This window comes from Salvelinus namaycush, chromosome 5 (assembly GCF_016432855.1).
Source record: "Salvelinus namaycush isolate Seneca chromosome 5, SaNama_1.0, whole genome shotgun sequence".
NCBI lineage: Eukaryota > Metazoa > Chordata > Actinopteri > Salmoniformes > Salmonidae > Salvelinus > Salvelinus namaycush.
The window spans coordinates 66606584-66621464 of NC_052311.1; the positions used below are offsets into that span (position 1 = coordinate 66606584).

At 42.3% G+C, this 14881-nt stretch overlaps 2 protein-coding genes across 3 annotated transcripts in view; both read right to left on the reverse strand.

The window, feature by feature from the left end:
* Positions 1–3574: 3574 nt before the first annotated feature.
* On the reverse strand, positions 3575–7046 carry LOC120047288 (gastrula zinc finger protein XlCGF57.1-like). Its single transcript, XM_038992814.1, has 2 exons — positions 6968–7046; positions 3575–5249 (listed from the first exon to the last, which is right to left on the reverse strand). The coding sequence occupies exons 1-2, from the start codon at positions 7044–7046 to the stop codon at positions 3832–3834; spliced, it is 1497 nt and encodes a 498-aa protein (XP_038848742.1). The 3' UTR covers positions 3575–3831.
* Positions 7047–11572: 4526 nt separating this feature from the next.
* The window catches only part of megf8 (multiple EGF-like-domains 8), a 45958-nt gene continuing 42649 nt past the window's right edge, over positions 11573–14881 (reverse strand). For both annotated transcript variants that reach the window (XM_038994992.1, XM_038994991.1), the window contains exon 43: positions 11573–14776. In XM_038994992.1, coding sequence (XP_038850920.1) covers positions 13280–14776 — 1497 coding nt within the window. In that variant the 3' untranslated portion in view covers positions 11573–13279. The remainder of the gene's footprint in view (positions 14777–14881) is intronic.

The following is a 14881-nucleotide window of genomic DNA, read 5'->3' on the forward strand; positions in this document are numbered from 1 at the left end:
TTGGCACAGCGTGGTCTGGGTTTGGCTCGTGTAGGCCGTCATTGTAAATAATAATTTGTTCTTAACTGACTTGCCAAGTTAAATAAAATAAACACAATATATACAGTGCATTCGTAAACTATTCAGGCCCGTTTCCACATTTTGTTATGTTTACAGTCCTATTCTAAAATGTATTGAATCGTTTTTTCCCCCTCATCAATCTACACACAATATCCCATAATGACAAAGCGAAAACAGGTTTTTAGACATTTTTGTAAATGTATTACAAATAAAAAACTGAAATATCACATTTACATTAGTATTCAGACCCTTTGCTATGAGACTCAAAATTGAGCTCAGGTGCATCCTGTTTCCATTGATCATCCTTGAGATGTTTATACAACTTAATTGGAGTTCACCTGTGGCAAATTCAACTGATTGGACATGATTTGGAAAGGTCAGTAAAGGTGTATCAAAGCTGGGACTGAAAGACTGAAAAATAGCTTCTATCGTAAGGCCATTAGACTGTTAAACAGCCATCACTAACACAGAGACGCTGCTGCCTACATACAGACTTGAAATCATTGGCCACTCGAGCAAATGGATCACTAGTCACTATAATAATGCCACTTTAATAATGTTTACATATCTTCCACTACTCATCCCAGATGTATATACTGTATTTTATACCATCTATTGCATCTCGTCTATGCCGGTCAGTCATTGCGCATCCATATATTTATATGTACATATTCTTATCCCATCCCTTTACTTAGATGTGTGTGTATTAGGTAGTTGTTGTGGAATTGTTAGATCACTTGTTAAATATTTCTGCACTGTCAGAACTAGAAGCACAAGCATTTCGCTACACTTTATTGGTCACATACCATGTGTATGTGACCAATAAAATTTAATTTATATAAGGTCCCACAGTTGATGGTGCATGTCAGAGCAAAAACCAAGCCATGATGTTGAAGGAATTGTCCGTAGAGCTCCAAGACAGGATTTGGTCAAGGCACAGATCTGGGGAAGGGTACCAAAGAAAATGTCTGCAGCAACCCTAAGCGCACAGCCAAGATAAGGCAGGAGTGACTTCAGGACAAGTCTCTGAATGTCCTTGAGTGGCCCAGCAGAAGCCTGGAGTTGAACCCGATCGAACGTCTCTGGAGACCTAAAAATAGCTGCGCAATGATGCTCCCCAACCAACCTGACAGCTTGAGAGTATCTGCAGAGAAGAATGGGAGAAACTCCCCCAATACAGGTGTACCAAGCTTGTAGCGTCATACCCAAGAAGACTCAAGGCTGTAATCTCTGCCAAAGGTGCTTCAACAAAGTACTGAGTAAAGGGTCTGAATACTTACATAAATGTAATTAAATTTTTTCAACTCTAAAAACCTGTTTTTGCTTTGTCGTTAAGGGGTATTGTGTTTAAATTGAGGAAAAAGTATTTCATCCATTTTAGAATAAGGCTGTAACATAACAATGTGGAAAAAGTGAAGGAGTCTGAATACTTTCCCGAATGCACTGTATATACACACACAAACATACAGAGAGAGAGAGAAATAATACTATATGCTTGTCAGCCATGTTCAAATGTTTGGTAATGCAATAAATCACAACCAGTGCAGGGTTCCCGAGTGGCACAGCATCTCAGTGCTAGAGGCGTCACTACAGACCCTGGTTCGATCCTGGGCTGTATCACAACCAGCCGTGAGCAGGAATCCCATAGGGCGGCGCACAATTGGCCAGCGTCATCCGGATTAGGCCGTCAATGTAAATAAAAACTTGTTCTTAACTGACGTGCCTAGTTAAATAAAGGTTGAATAAACAAAGAAAACGGGCAATGACGGCTTATGGACTGAAGCAAATCATGTGGTCTCTAACTAATTAACTTAGATAAAAAAATATGTTTATAACAATACTAGGGGCGTGACCTTCACATAAATTATTTTTCCAAATCAAGGAATACACTAAAAACAAAGCAAAAAAACTGAAGCTCTTTCAGAATGTATTATCACCTACGAATCACCAGGACAATCAGTCATAAAACCATCTTCTGTACATCAGTATATTTTATTTGTTTGTTTAAAGAGCAAATTAAAAAAATACAAAAACAACTAGTGTTTAAAACCTCTTCCAACTCTCCAGCTCCTGGCTGAACCCAACATCACAGCCACTGACATGCCTGAAATCCTTGCATCATAGCGCAGCAGGAGTGGTTTCATCACAATTTATAGCCAATAATCTAAAATAATTCATAGATTTTAAACAAAAAATATTAATATGAAATGAAAGGAGAGTTCCTAACGAGTTTATGAAGCCAATCTAGAGCTCTGTGAGACGTTCACAGCAATGTGGGCAAACATTGACAGTACACATACAAATATGTAATTTAAAGTTATAAGGAACATGAAATCTTAGTGTCATTTTATAATATATTTTTGCTATATTCAGAAAGCAAGTCATTTTAAGCCTTATTCATACAATTTTGTTGAATAGGAAATACAATGAAACTTTATGTATCATATTTGTACTGTGTACTTGAGCTTGTGTCCTCAAAGTGACCACCTCAGCAATTTAACTTTTTTTTTTACCAGAAAAGTTAGATAAAACTCCTTCTTTGAGTATACAGCATTACTAGTTATTGTTCATGGCCCTCATGATAATTACTTTTGGGGATTATGTAGATTACATTTTACTGGTTAAAAACAAATAACCATAAAACAAAAGTAACAACCTAATATACACTGAGCTCCAAAAGTATTGGGACAGTGAATTTTTGTTTTGTTCCTTTGGCTCTGTACCTCCAGTACTTAGGATTTGAAATGAGACAATAATTATGAGGTTAAAGTGCAGATGGTCAGTTTTAATTTGAGTATTTTTATCCATATGAACTGTTTAGAAATTACACCACTTTGTTAACATAGTCCCTCAATTTTAGGGGACCAAAAAGTATTGGGACAAACTCACTTGTGTAGTGAAGTAGTCAAAAGTTTAGTATTTGGTCCCATATTCCTAGGGACCAAATGATTACATCAAGATTGTTACTCTACTAACTTGTTGGATGTTACCATGATAACTAATAGTCCTGAATACATTGTGAATATCGGGTGAGAAAGTTAAGAGTAAAGACACACAAATATTATACTCCATCCTAACCTCTTACCATTACAATAACATGGGAGGTTAAGATTTTGTCGGGGGGTATGATATTTATGCCTCTAACTTTCTCACTCATTAATCACGATTCATTCAGGATAATCCGTAATCATGGTAGCCACTAATATAGAAGAAAACATTCTATTCTTATTTATAATAAAAGTGACAATACATGATTTACCATTCATTTCTATTGGGCACAAAATACTCTGAAACACACCCAAACAAACAGCAAATGCATCCAGTCACAAGCTTGATGTAAGCATTGCGTGCTAGGAATATGGGACCAAATAATTTAACGTTTCCCTTAAAACGGGCAGGGAATATGTACAAAAAGTGTTGTTCTTTATAAATGGTTCACCCGCTATGGATGAAAATACCCCCAAATTAAAGCTGACAGTCTGCACTATAACCTCAGTCATTGTATGACTTCAAATCCAAAGTGCTGGAGTACAGAGCCAAAACATGTCACTGTCCCAATACATGGAGCTCACTGTGTGACCCAACTGGAGGACTGCGAAAAACATTGTGGCATTATCATAAACAGGGGAGCAACATTTCGTTAGCATTTGTGGTCACACATCTATCACTGACAAGAGATCGGACTCCACTCCTATTAATTCATAAGAGTAACAGCTTCATAAAATGTTTTATGTTAAAAACATACATCATTATCATTTAGGTTTATGACATCTATGCTGGTATTTGGAGAGGTTGGACTTGCGAGCAAAGCTGATAAAGCAGAGAGGACCGGCATAACGCTTCCCATTGTGGATTTTCATGTGGCCGTTCACATGACTGTTCATAAAAGCTCTTCCCACACTCTTGGCGGGAGTATGGCTTTACATCACGGTGAGTGTGGGTCCTCATGTGCAGGGTCAGAGAACCTGAACAGATAAACCGTTTGTGGCATTCAGAACATTCAAACGGCCTCTCCCCAGTGTGGATGCGCTTGTGTTTGGTCAGATCTCCAGACTGAGTGAAGCTTTTACCGCACTCTGTACAGGTGTTTGGTTTCTCACCTGTGTGAGTGCGCTGGTGGTTCTTCAGGTGGTCGAGTCGGGCAAATTGCTTGTCACACACTGTGCAGTGGTAAGGCCTCTCACGCAGGTGTACGTTCAGCACCCCAATCCTTATGAACTTCTGCCTACAAACCCCACAATGGTAGCTTTTCTGGTTGTTGTGGATCTTCAGATGCATCTTCAGATAACCTTTGTCAGCAAAGTCTTTACCACACACAGTACATTTGAAAGGTCTCTCCCCTGAGTGTGTGCGCAGGTGAAGCTTCAGACTCTCCCTGTATGCAAACTGCCTGTCGCATTGGGAGCAGGAGTACTTCCTCTCACCAGAGTGAACGGTCATGTGCTTCCTGAGGAGCGACTTCTGTTTGAAATCCTTCCCGCAGTCCTGGCATTTGAATGGCTTGATCCCATTGTATATTAACATGTGATAACGGTAAGTGTCGGTAACTGAGAAGCGCTTGCCGCACTCCTTGCAGACATAAGGTTTCTCACCAGTGTGGATGCGCATGTGAGTGTTCAGGCTCGTAAGAGTAGTGAGGATCTTGCCACAATCTAAGCATTGGAAGCCGACTTCCAGACAGATCATCTGTTTAGTGTCCTTAGGTCTAGAACCCTCTGGTTCGTGACACCGGTAAGGCCCCAGGCTCCAGAAATTCTCAAAGCTCTTCTCACAGTCCGCGCAACTGATGTTTCCATCGGTGAGAACAATGGACATTTTGTGCAAACTCTTGCAGTGCTTCAGCAGGCTGCCCAGGTACTTGAATCTGCGGGAACACTGTGGGCAGGTGTGGAATTTCTCCTGAACCCTGTGGGGACGGCCAGTTTTCCGGGGAGGGGCAGGTTTCTGGGGACGGGCAGAGGGGTGGGCCTGGCAGGTATGAATGTCTAGCTGTCGTGGTGTATGGAACATGCAGCTACAGTGGGGACAGCTGTGTGTGGGGCCGTACACTCTTTTACTCTTTGAGACTTGGCTTTTCAACATGGCCAGGTACTGCTTCTGATGTTTGTTCTTGATGTGATTCTCCAGGAAATAACAGTCAGTAAAGGAGATGGTGCAGTGTGGACAAGGAAAGAACTGATGAGAATAACCTGAGAGTGAGGGATAGAAGAGATGGGTATGATAAGAGGGGAGAAAAAAAGGGAGACCATAATGGTAAATGCAATTTTCCTCATTCAATAGTCCTTGCCGATATTAATATGAATGTTCCAGTAACCATCACCCATTTAAACTGCACTGTTGGGAGTAGACTGGAGTATGTTAAACAGTATGTCCTACCTCCATTGTTGTCTTCATCCCTCCTGACATTCGTCTCTTTCACCAAACACACTTTAATATCTCTCAGAAGTGTCTTAACCACCACCTTATGGATTAGAAAGATACAGAAACTACAAGTATGCATTAACAATCTTATTGATCTTGCCACAATACTAGGCACATTAGAAAACACTAATCCTACTTACCTCAGCCAACCTGGTTAGCACTACCACAGGATCCTTGTGGAGTGGACTAGAAACTGAATGATGAGTTGAACTGGTGCTCTTCGAGAGGGCTTGGGTAGAATCTGATTAATCTCTGCCGGTGGATTCATCACCTGACTGTGGGCCATGTTCTGTTTGTGTTATACCCAGGTTTCCATGGTGTTTAGTTCCCTTTTTTTGTGCAGTGGTTTAGCTTTTGCACGTTGTTTGATCTTCATATTGTTGACTAAAGTGCCTCTAATATCCTCCTTACTGGCATTCTGAGTGAAAAGAGAAGCAGCGTGTCAGTGAGCATCAGCCTTACCAAGACGAGCTAAACTAGGTCAGGGACCATAAGGGAAACTCTTCTCAAGGCACTTCAATGTTTTAGTGACTTTTTCGTAGCAGGTTAGGAGACTGGTTAAGGTTAGGAAAATGCTCTCCTTACCTGCTACGAAAATCACTTTCTTTTCATGGCACTTTGATACAGTGTATCCCAGGACCATTACAGCCTATACACCCAACACTGCAGACTTAGGCTGCTAGGCAATGATGATTACACACAATTATGGATTATTAGCCCGAAATGTTGATTCACTCAGCAAGGCTAGTCGTCTTAAATTACCATAAATTAATGTCCCAGGCATTTATTTTATTAAATCACTCTACATAATAGGCCATTATTAGAGACAGGCTTCTATTTGAGCAAGTAATCTACACTGAACAAAAATAAATGCAAAAAAGTGTTGGTCCTGTTTCATGAGCTAAAATAATAGATCAAATTTTCCATATGTACAAAAAGATTCTCAAAAAAGGTTGCACAAATTTGTTTACATCCCTGTTAGTGAGCATTTCTCCTTTGCCAAGATAACCCATCCACCTGACAGGTGTAGCACATCAGGAAGCTGATTAAACAGCATGAATAGATTTACATTTTAGTCATTTAGCAGACACTCTTATCCCATCGTTTATTTCTCCGTACTGGTCCCCCGTGGGAATTGAGCCCACAACCCTGATGTTGAAAGCACCCTGCTCAACCAACTGAGCCACACGGACCATACACATCATTACACAGTTGCACCTTGAGCTAGGGACAATAAAAGGCCACTAAAAGGTGTAATATAACAATGCCACAGGTGTCTCAAGCTGAGGGAGCCTGCAATTGGCATGCTGACTGCAGGAATGTTAATTTAATCTGCCTCAAACATCCAACCGGTCTCACAACCGCAGACCATGTGTAACCACACCAGCCCAGGACATCCACATCCAGCTGCGGGATTGTCTGAGACAAGCTACCGGACAGCTGATGAAACTATGTGTTTGCGCAACCAAAGAAATTCTGCACAAACTGTCAGAAACCGTCTCAGGGAAGTGCAACTGCTTGCTTGTTGTCCTCATCAGGGTCTTGACCTGACTGCAGTTGGGCATCGTAACCGACTTCTGTGGGCAACTGCTCACCTTCGATGGCTACTGGCACGCAGGAGAAGTGTGCTCTTTACGGATGAATTCCAGTTTCAACTGGACCGGGTAGATGGCAGACAGCGTGTATCCTTGTCAACATGCCCCATGGTGGCGGTGGGGTTATGGTATGGACAGGCATAAACTACAGACAACGAACAGAATTGCATTTTATCGATGGCAATTTGAATGCACAGCGATACCGTGAGGAAATCCTGAGGCCCATTGTCGTGCCATTCATCCGCCACCTTCACCTCATGTTTCCGCACAGCCCCACGACGTAAGGATCGGTACACAATTCCTAGAAGCTGAAAATGTCCCAGTTCTTCCATGGCCTGCATACGCACTAGATATGTCACCAATTGAGCATGTTTGGAATGCTCTGGATCGTTGTGCACGACAGGGTGTTCCTGTTCCCACCAAGATCCAGCAACTTCGCACAGACATTGAAGAGGAGTGAGACAACATTCCACAGGCCACAATCAACAGCCTATATGAAGATGTGTCACACTGCATGAGGCAAATGGTGGTCACACCAAATACAGACTGGTTTTCTGATCCACACCCTTACCTTTGGTATGTATATTATAAGGGATTTGCGTCAATTCAAATCTGGTATCATACCAAAATGTGGTTCAGAGTCACCGAATATACTTTAAGTATTTTTATTAAACTCAAGCGATAAATGGTAAATGCAATTTTCGTATATACGGGTTCTCTGTATCACCTCACAGGGCAGAACAGAGAACTCGCAGGATGTAAGTAAACAGCTGTTCTTATACGGTGACAGACGTAGTTCCAACCTGTCTGTTGGCCTATCACCGTAGAGGCTGAGCATGGTTTAAACTTTGCTCAGCCTATCGCCGGCGCTCAGGCTAGTCCCAGCCTCTTTGCGCTCTTTGGTGTCCCGGCGCGGTTGCTGTGTAGATTACGCTCCCTCACCCCAGAGGCTGAGGTCAGACAGCTCTGCAACATTGTCTGAGCTATTTGCACCTGCATACAAAGCACACTGTTCTCGCTCAAGGCTAACCACAGCTTCCCAGCACACTTATCTGGGGCTAACTGTTACTTCCAGCACAGACACCCAGACGCCCAGGCCAACAGTTGCTAATATTCAATCACGTGATGTAGTATTGGGTTATAGTGCAATAAACACAAATCCTAACAATTCCCCATTTTTACACCCCAAAAGGGGTGTAAATTAAAACAGAAACCATCAAGTTCAATGATCGATACATACATACCAGGTTGTTGATAAACCCAGGAACTTTAGACCTTTAATGACCGTTCAGATCACGTTCTCAGTACCCTAGTAACATATTAGATAACTTTGGGATTTTTAGGAGTCCCCCTTTTGACACCCCTAGGGTGTCACTCATTATCCTTTACTTCAGCAGTCACAGTATAGTAATATGTTAATAGTATTTCATGAAAATAGTAAAAAGTTTATTATTAATTAATTAATTAAATTATTATTTTATTTTTAATCAACAAAGAAAAAAATCAACATTTCGACTCCTCCTTTTGACACCCTTTTAGGGTGTCACACTCAAGAATACAAAGATTAAAAGAAACAGGTGGAGCGCTCAACGATGAGCGTAAACATTTGTTTTCTAAGCAAAGCGTTCACGGACAGAAGTCAAAATAACTTAATTTACCTTCGATTCAAACCAAACACAGTGACCGGAAGAACTCTGTTTGCACATCTTTGGCATGGGTGTAACTTGCCCAATTAGGTAATCATGTAGAAATATTTAGTCTGCTGATTGATTATGATTTTAAAAGGAATACTCGCAGAAAAGTGTGGGTACCTACTGACCTTAAAAACTTCTTATGGCTGCAAGCCCGGTGTCGGTATACATATGACAACAGCCAGTCCAAGTGCAGGGCGCCAAATTCAAAATATATTTTTTAGAAATATTTAACTTTCACACATTAACAAGTCCAATACAGCAAATGAAAGATAAACATCTTGTGAATCCAGCCAACATGTCCGATTTTTTAAATGTTTTACAGCGAAAACACCACGTATATTTATGTTAGCTCACCACCAAATACAAAAAAGCACAGACATTTCTTTCACAGCACAGGTAGCTTGCACAAAACCGACCAAATAGAGATAGAATTAGTCACTAACCAAGAAACAACTTCATCAGATGACAGTCTTATAACATGTTATACAATAAATCTATGTTTTGTTCGAAAAATGTGCATATTTCAGGTATAAATCATAGTTTTACATTGCAGCTGCAATCACAAATAGCACCGAAGCAGCTAGAACAATTACAGACCAAATTGAAATACCTAAATACTCATCATAAAACATTTATGAAAAATACATGGTGTACAGCAAATGAAAGACAAACATCTTGTGAATCCAGCCAATATTTCCGATTCTTTAAGTGTTTTACAGCGAAAACACAATACAGCATTATATTAGCTTGCTACAATAGCCAACTACACAACAGCATTGATTCAAGGCAACAGTAGTGATAGCGACAAAACCAGCAAAAGATATTATTTCATTAACCTTCATAAACTTCATCAGATGACAGTCCTATAACATCATATTACACAATACATATATGGTTTGTTCGAAAATGTGCATATTTAGAGCTGAAATCCGTGGTTATACATTGTGAAAACGTAGCAACTATTTTCCAGAATCTCCGGATATATTTCTGACACACCTATTCTGACCAAATAACTAATCATAAACGTTACTAAAAAACACTTGTTGTACAGCAAATGATAGATACACTAGTTCTTAATGCAATCGCCGTGTTAGAATTCTAAAAATAACTTTAGTACGACATGCAGCTTACGTTATAGCGAGAGAGCGCCCAAAATCTGGGCGGAAACTAATAGTAAACATTTTCGACAGAAATATGAAATAACATCATAAATGGGTCCTACTTTTGTTGAGCTTCCATCAGAATCTTGCACAAGGGGTCCTTTGTCCAGAACAATCGTTGTTTGGTTTTAGAATGTCCTTTTTCCCTCTCGAATTAGCAAGCAAAACCTGCCAAGTGGCGCGAAGCTGTCCATCGTGAACAAACGCAGAGAACGGAACACGCCAAAATTCCCGAAAAAATGTCAATAATCTGATTAAACTATATTGAAAAAACATACTTTACGATGATATTGTCACATTTATCAAATAAAATCAAAGCCGGAGATATTAGCCGTCTATAACAAAAGCTTTTCAGAAGCCAATGCTGATGTACTTCCTGCGCCTTCCTGAACAAAGGAAATTGGGGTCCTGTCATTCCAAGACCTCTCTTTTGACCATAGAAATAGCTATACACTCCATTTCACCTCTCACAGCCTATTGACATCTAGTGGAAGGCGTATGAAGTGCATGTATACTAATAGATTTCAAGCAAATGATTAGGGAGGCCCTGGAACAGAGCCTCGATTTCAGATTTTTCACTTTCTGACAGGAAGTTTGCTGCCAGATGAGTTCTGTTTTACTCACAGATATAATTCAAACGGTTTTAGAAACTTGAGTGTTTTCTATCCAATAGTAATAATAATATGCATATTGTACGAGCAAGAATTGAGTACGAGGCCGTTTGAAATGGGCACCTTTCATCCAAGCTACTCAATACTGCCCCTGCAGCCATAAAAAGTTAACCTAACCCCATTTTGAAATTAAATAGCCTATCGGTTTGCGGGCCAGGACTGTCCATTGTAGCGTGCGTTCGTAAATTCACCCTGGAGTGCCAATGAGTGTGCACTGTGCGTTAATAAATTCGGAGCGTTTAGAGCGCACCCTGGACGCTCTGGCCGAGGAGTAGAGTTGATCCGAGCCTTCTGACCTCACAACCGCAGTCAAACACCCAAGCTAACTGGCTAAAGTTAGCTAGCTTGCTAGTTACTTCCAGACATAAATGAGAGAACACCGCACTCTGACCATTTTACTTGACCTAGCAGAGCTGGTTATGCGGTTTTCATGTTATCCAGAGCGTTGGCGACTGTAACTGTGCTGCTGGAAACAACTTAATTAAATGTTTTTGCCGATGTTTACTGACACCGGCCATTTTCAACAGGTGTTGAGGGTTCGTAAATGCATCAGTTATTCTGCGCTCTGGCACACACACCGCTCGCGTCCCAAAATACATGTATACATACATGTTATTCAATCATTGCACCCGTTAGCCAGAGCGAATTTACGAACGCCTATAGTCTTCCCCTACTGATGACGTAACAGGATAAAATGTTCTTCAACCAAGGAATTTGCCACCATTTCAATGTTGTGTTGGACTGACATGAATAGGGGTGGCAGGTAGCCTAGTGGTTAGAGCGTTGGGCCAGTAACCGAAATGTTGATAGATCGAATTCCCGATCTGAACAAGGCACTGTTCCCAGGCCGTCATTGCAAATACGAATTTGTTCTTAACTGACTTGCCTAGTTAAATTAAAAAAAGAGAATATAACTAGTCGATCTCAACTGTCGCCTCCCTTCCACTAAAAAATAAAACATGCACAAGAGGTGTGTCTTGAACTTTTAATATTGGCACCTACTCATCACCAGGGCAGTTTTCCCTTAAAAAAAACAAGAGCAAATGAATTTTATTTTTATTTTTTAAAATGTTAAACACGTAAACAAACTAATACAAGACAAGCACAATGTAACCAGTCTAATAATGCTTGTGACCGGACTCAAGCGTAGCTGAAGATAGTGTTGCAATGCTACTAAACAAGAAAGCTGTTATTTGTTATATATTCGATTAAATACATGTAAATGTGAACGACTAATCATTTTGTAGCCTAATGGTTGTTTTTTGTAGTGTATCCATTAGCACCATTTAGATTAACTTGGGGAGATTCATCTTGTATTGATTCATATGAGAATAATGCAAAAACAGTAACAAAAAAATGGAACACACCCTCCTTGAAAATAACACTTTTTTCCATTCATGTTATCTTTCACTAGGAAGATGCAGCTTTGCACATATTTTGTCCCTTTCCTTGTCTCCATTATAATCTGACATATAATTTCCATAAAAAATGTTGTTCCACATACTAATTGTTTTCTTGTTCCATTTGTCACAAGACAAATCCAAAAAGTTAATTAAGTTCTAATCATAGCTCTCATTGGCTGATACCATCATCCAATCGAGAGCCAAAAACAAAACCATATAATTTAACATACAGTTCATATCAAAGAACTGAAATAAAATCCTTAGAAACTAAACAATACATAGTGTGTTACGTTATCCACTCATAAAATGGCTACAGGGACAGAAGTCTGATAACAACCAAGTTAAATCCTTCATTTGTAACAAAATCAATTGAAACAGATATTAAATGTGTCAAAAGTGTTGCTTTGCTTAAAATGTTCTCCATAAGCCTCACAAATTTGTAAGTCGCTCTGGATAAGAGCGTCTGCTAAATGACTTAAATGTAAATGTAATAGGAAACAATACACAACAGGATTGTTAGTTGTAGGCCTGGGAGTTCAAAGGCAGAAAAACCGGAGGCAGATGAGCAGAGAAACAAATACAACAGCAACCGATAAAGAACCAAGTAACAGGTCCTGTGAATGGACATGCACAAATATATACTTAGGGTTTTGAGTTAATAAACAGACACGTAGCTTAATATATTAAGTTACAATTAATATTACTCATCATTACTACCATGATATAAAAAACATCTGACAACAAGCATCACTTTAGAATTTTTCCTATCATGTCAATTCAATGTTGCACATCCTGGCGGACTGCGCCTTCTGTCTCTTGTTTTTAATGGCAATGTTTGATTGTCACCTTTTGGGGTATAAAGCACATGTTGGTTCCAACACCAGTAGTTATCATCCCTACTTTTATTGGTCATTCCAAAAAACGACAGTGCAGCAAAAGTCTCTGGTTGTCGACTGCACTCATACCTCGATAGCGGACGCAGACAGGATGCAATTGAATGGTTGAGCTGATATAACGTGTAGTTGTAGTGCATTTTAGAGATAGCTGGCTTGGTCATGTGAAGCGTTTGAAATATAGCGATACATAACGGAATAAAAGACAATCAATATTGAAACAGTGTAAATACAGGTATGATCCTATCAACTTCAACAGGCTCTTATATAACTTTCTCCTGTATGGCCTTTTTCACGTAACTCCCCATCTCTCTTCTAACCTCTTAACATGTTACTACCACCCCACCACATACTCCTCTCTCTCTTATCCACTTTCTCTTCTCTACATAGCCATGGTGGTGAGGTGCTGATGCCCTAGCAGGCCTTTGCGCCCCCCTCCCACCCCGGGATGTCCCCCTCCATTGCCGTGACCACAGTACTCCTGGAGATTCTGCCGTAGTGTGACCAGGGCGGACCCTAGGCAGGCGCGGTTAGGGGCCAGGATGCCCCCCGGCAGCTGGATGAGGACGGTGGCCACCCCGGCCATGCCGTCGTCCGTGGGCTCCAGAGTGATGGGCCCCACCTTGAAGGTGGAGTAGGAGAAGCCCATGAGCTGGGACAAGAAGGGGTCGGAGCGGCAGAAGTGCTGGTAGCCGCTGTGGGAGGACGGGTGGTGGTGGTGCGAGGCCGTGGTGTTGGCGGTGGTGGGGACATAGTGGTGGGTGTTGAGGTAATGCAGGGGCAGGTGCTGCCCACTGTTGCCGCCTCCGCCCAGGGTAAGGTGGTGGTGGACGGTGGGGCCGGAGCCTGGCTCGTGTTTGTAGGAGATGGCTCCAGCTCGCCCCCTTTGGCCAACTACAATGCCCCCCAGCTTGCCTGTGCGTGCATGGGCCAGGGACACGGCACTGCCCCCCACCCCTCCGCCCCCTGTGGAGGGCAGGTAGATGAGCTGGGTCTCCTCTGGCTCCAAATAGACAGTGAGCTTGGCGAAGGGCCTGGACGCCATCTTGGTCATTTCCTGGATATGACGCCTCTGCTCTCGGCGGAAGTCCATGAACTGCTTGATCTTCCAGAGGAGGACGCAGACGGAGAGGAAGAGGAAGAAGCAGGAGAAGAAAACAGAGAAGAAGACGAACAGGTCGATGTGGGCCTGGTCCTGGCGGAGGAAGAGCAGGCCCTGGGACTCGCCCTGTCTCTCCTCGGTGCCTACACCGCGCAGGGCGATATAGAAGCGGCTGGACTTCAGGGAGTGGACCTCATGGGGGAAGGTGATGACCACGCGGTCACGGACACCTCGAACAATCAGTACCGTCTGGGGCTTCCACACCGTGATGTAGGAGATGAGCCCCTCCGTCTTGGCCTCCCGTACCTCCCTGTCCGCCCCCTGGGGCTTGGCGTGGAGCTGCAGGGGGGTGTTGGGGGACATAGGCCCAGCCAGGCTGGATGAGGAGTTGGCATACACCTTCATAGGTGATGGAGGCGTCTCCTTATCCCCCCCGCCCGCCCCACCTCGGGCCGCCGACTCGTCCTCGATCTTGATGGCGTGGATGCCTGTGTGGCGGTCCACTTCTACGATGAAGGTGTCGTGGGAGTTGGACACGTACACCTCCACCTCCCCGAAGGTCACGTCGATGGTGACCCGGATGTCCACGTTGGTGAACTTTGGCTGGGCAGCGAAGAAGACGGTGCGTCCCTTGGGCAGATTGCGGATGGTCGGGTCGTGGAAGCAATTTGTCTGAGAGGTGGGGTCGAAGCAGCACTCATTGTCCACGTTGAACTGCCGGTAGCACTGGCGCCCGTTTACCGGTGTGCCGTTGAAGGAGTCTTTGCACTTAGCGCACTGCATGGAGGATTCCAGATAGGGAGAAGAAACAAGAAATACAAGTGCATGTAAGTACTGTGCTTATTGTCTGTATATGGATGTGATCTTTACAACCAAGAATAT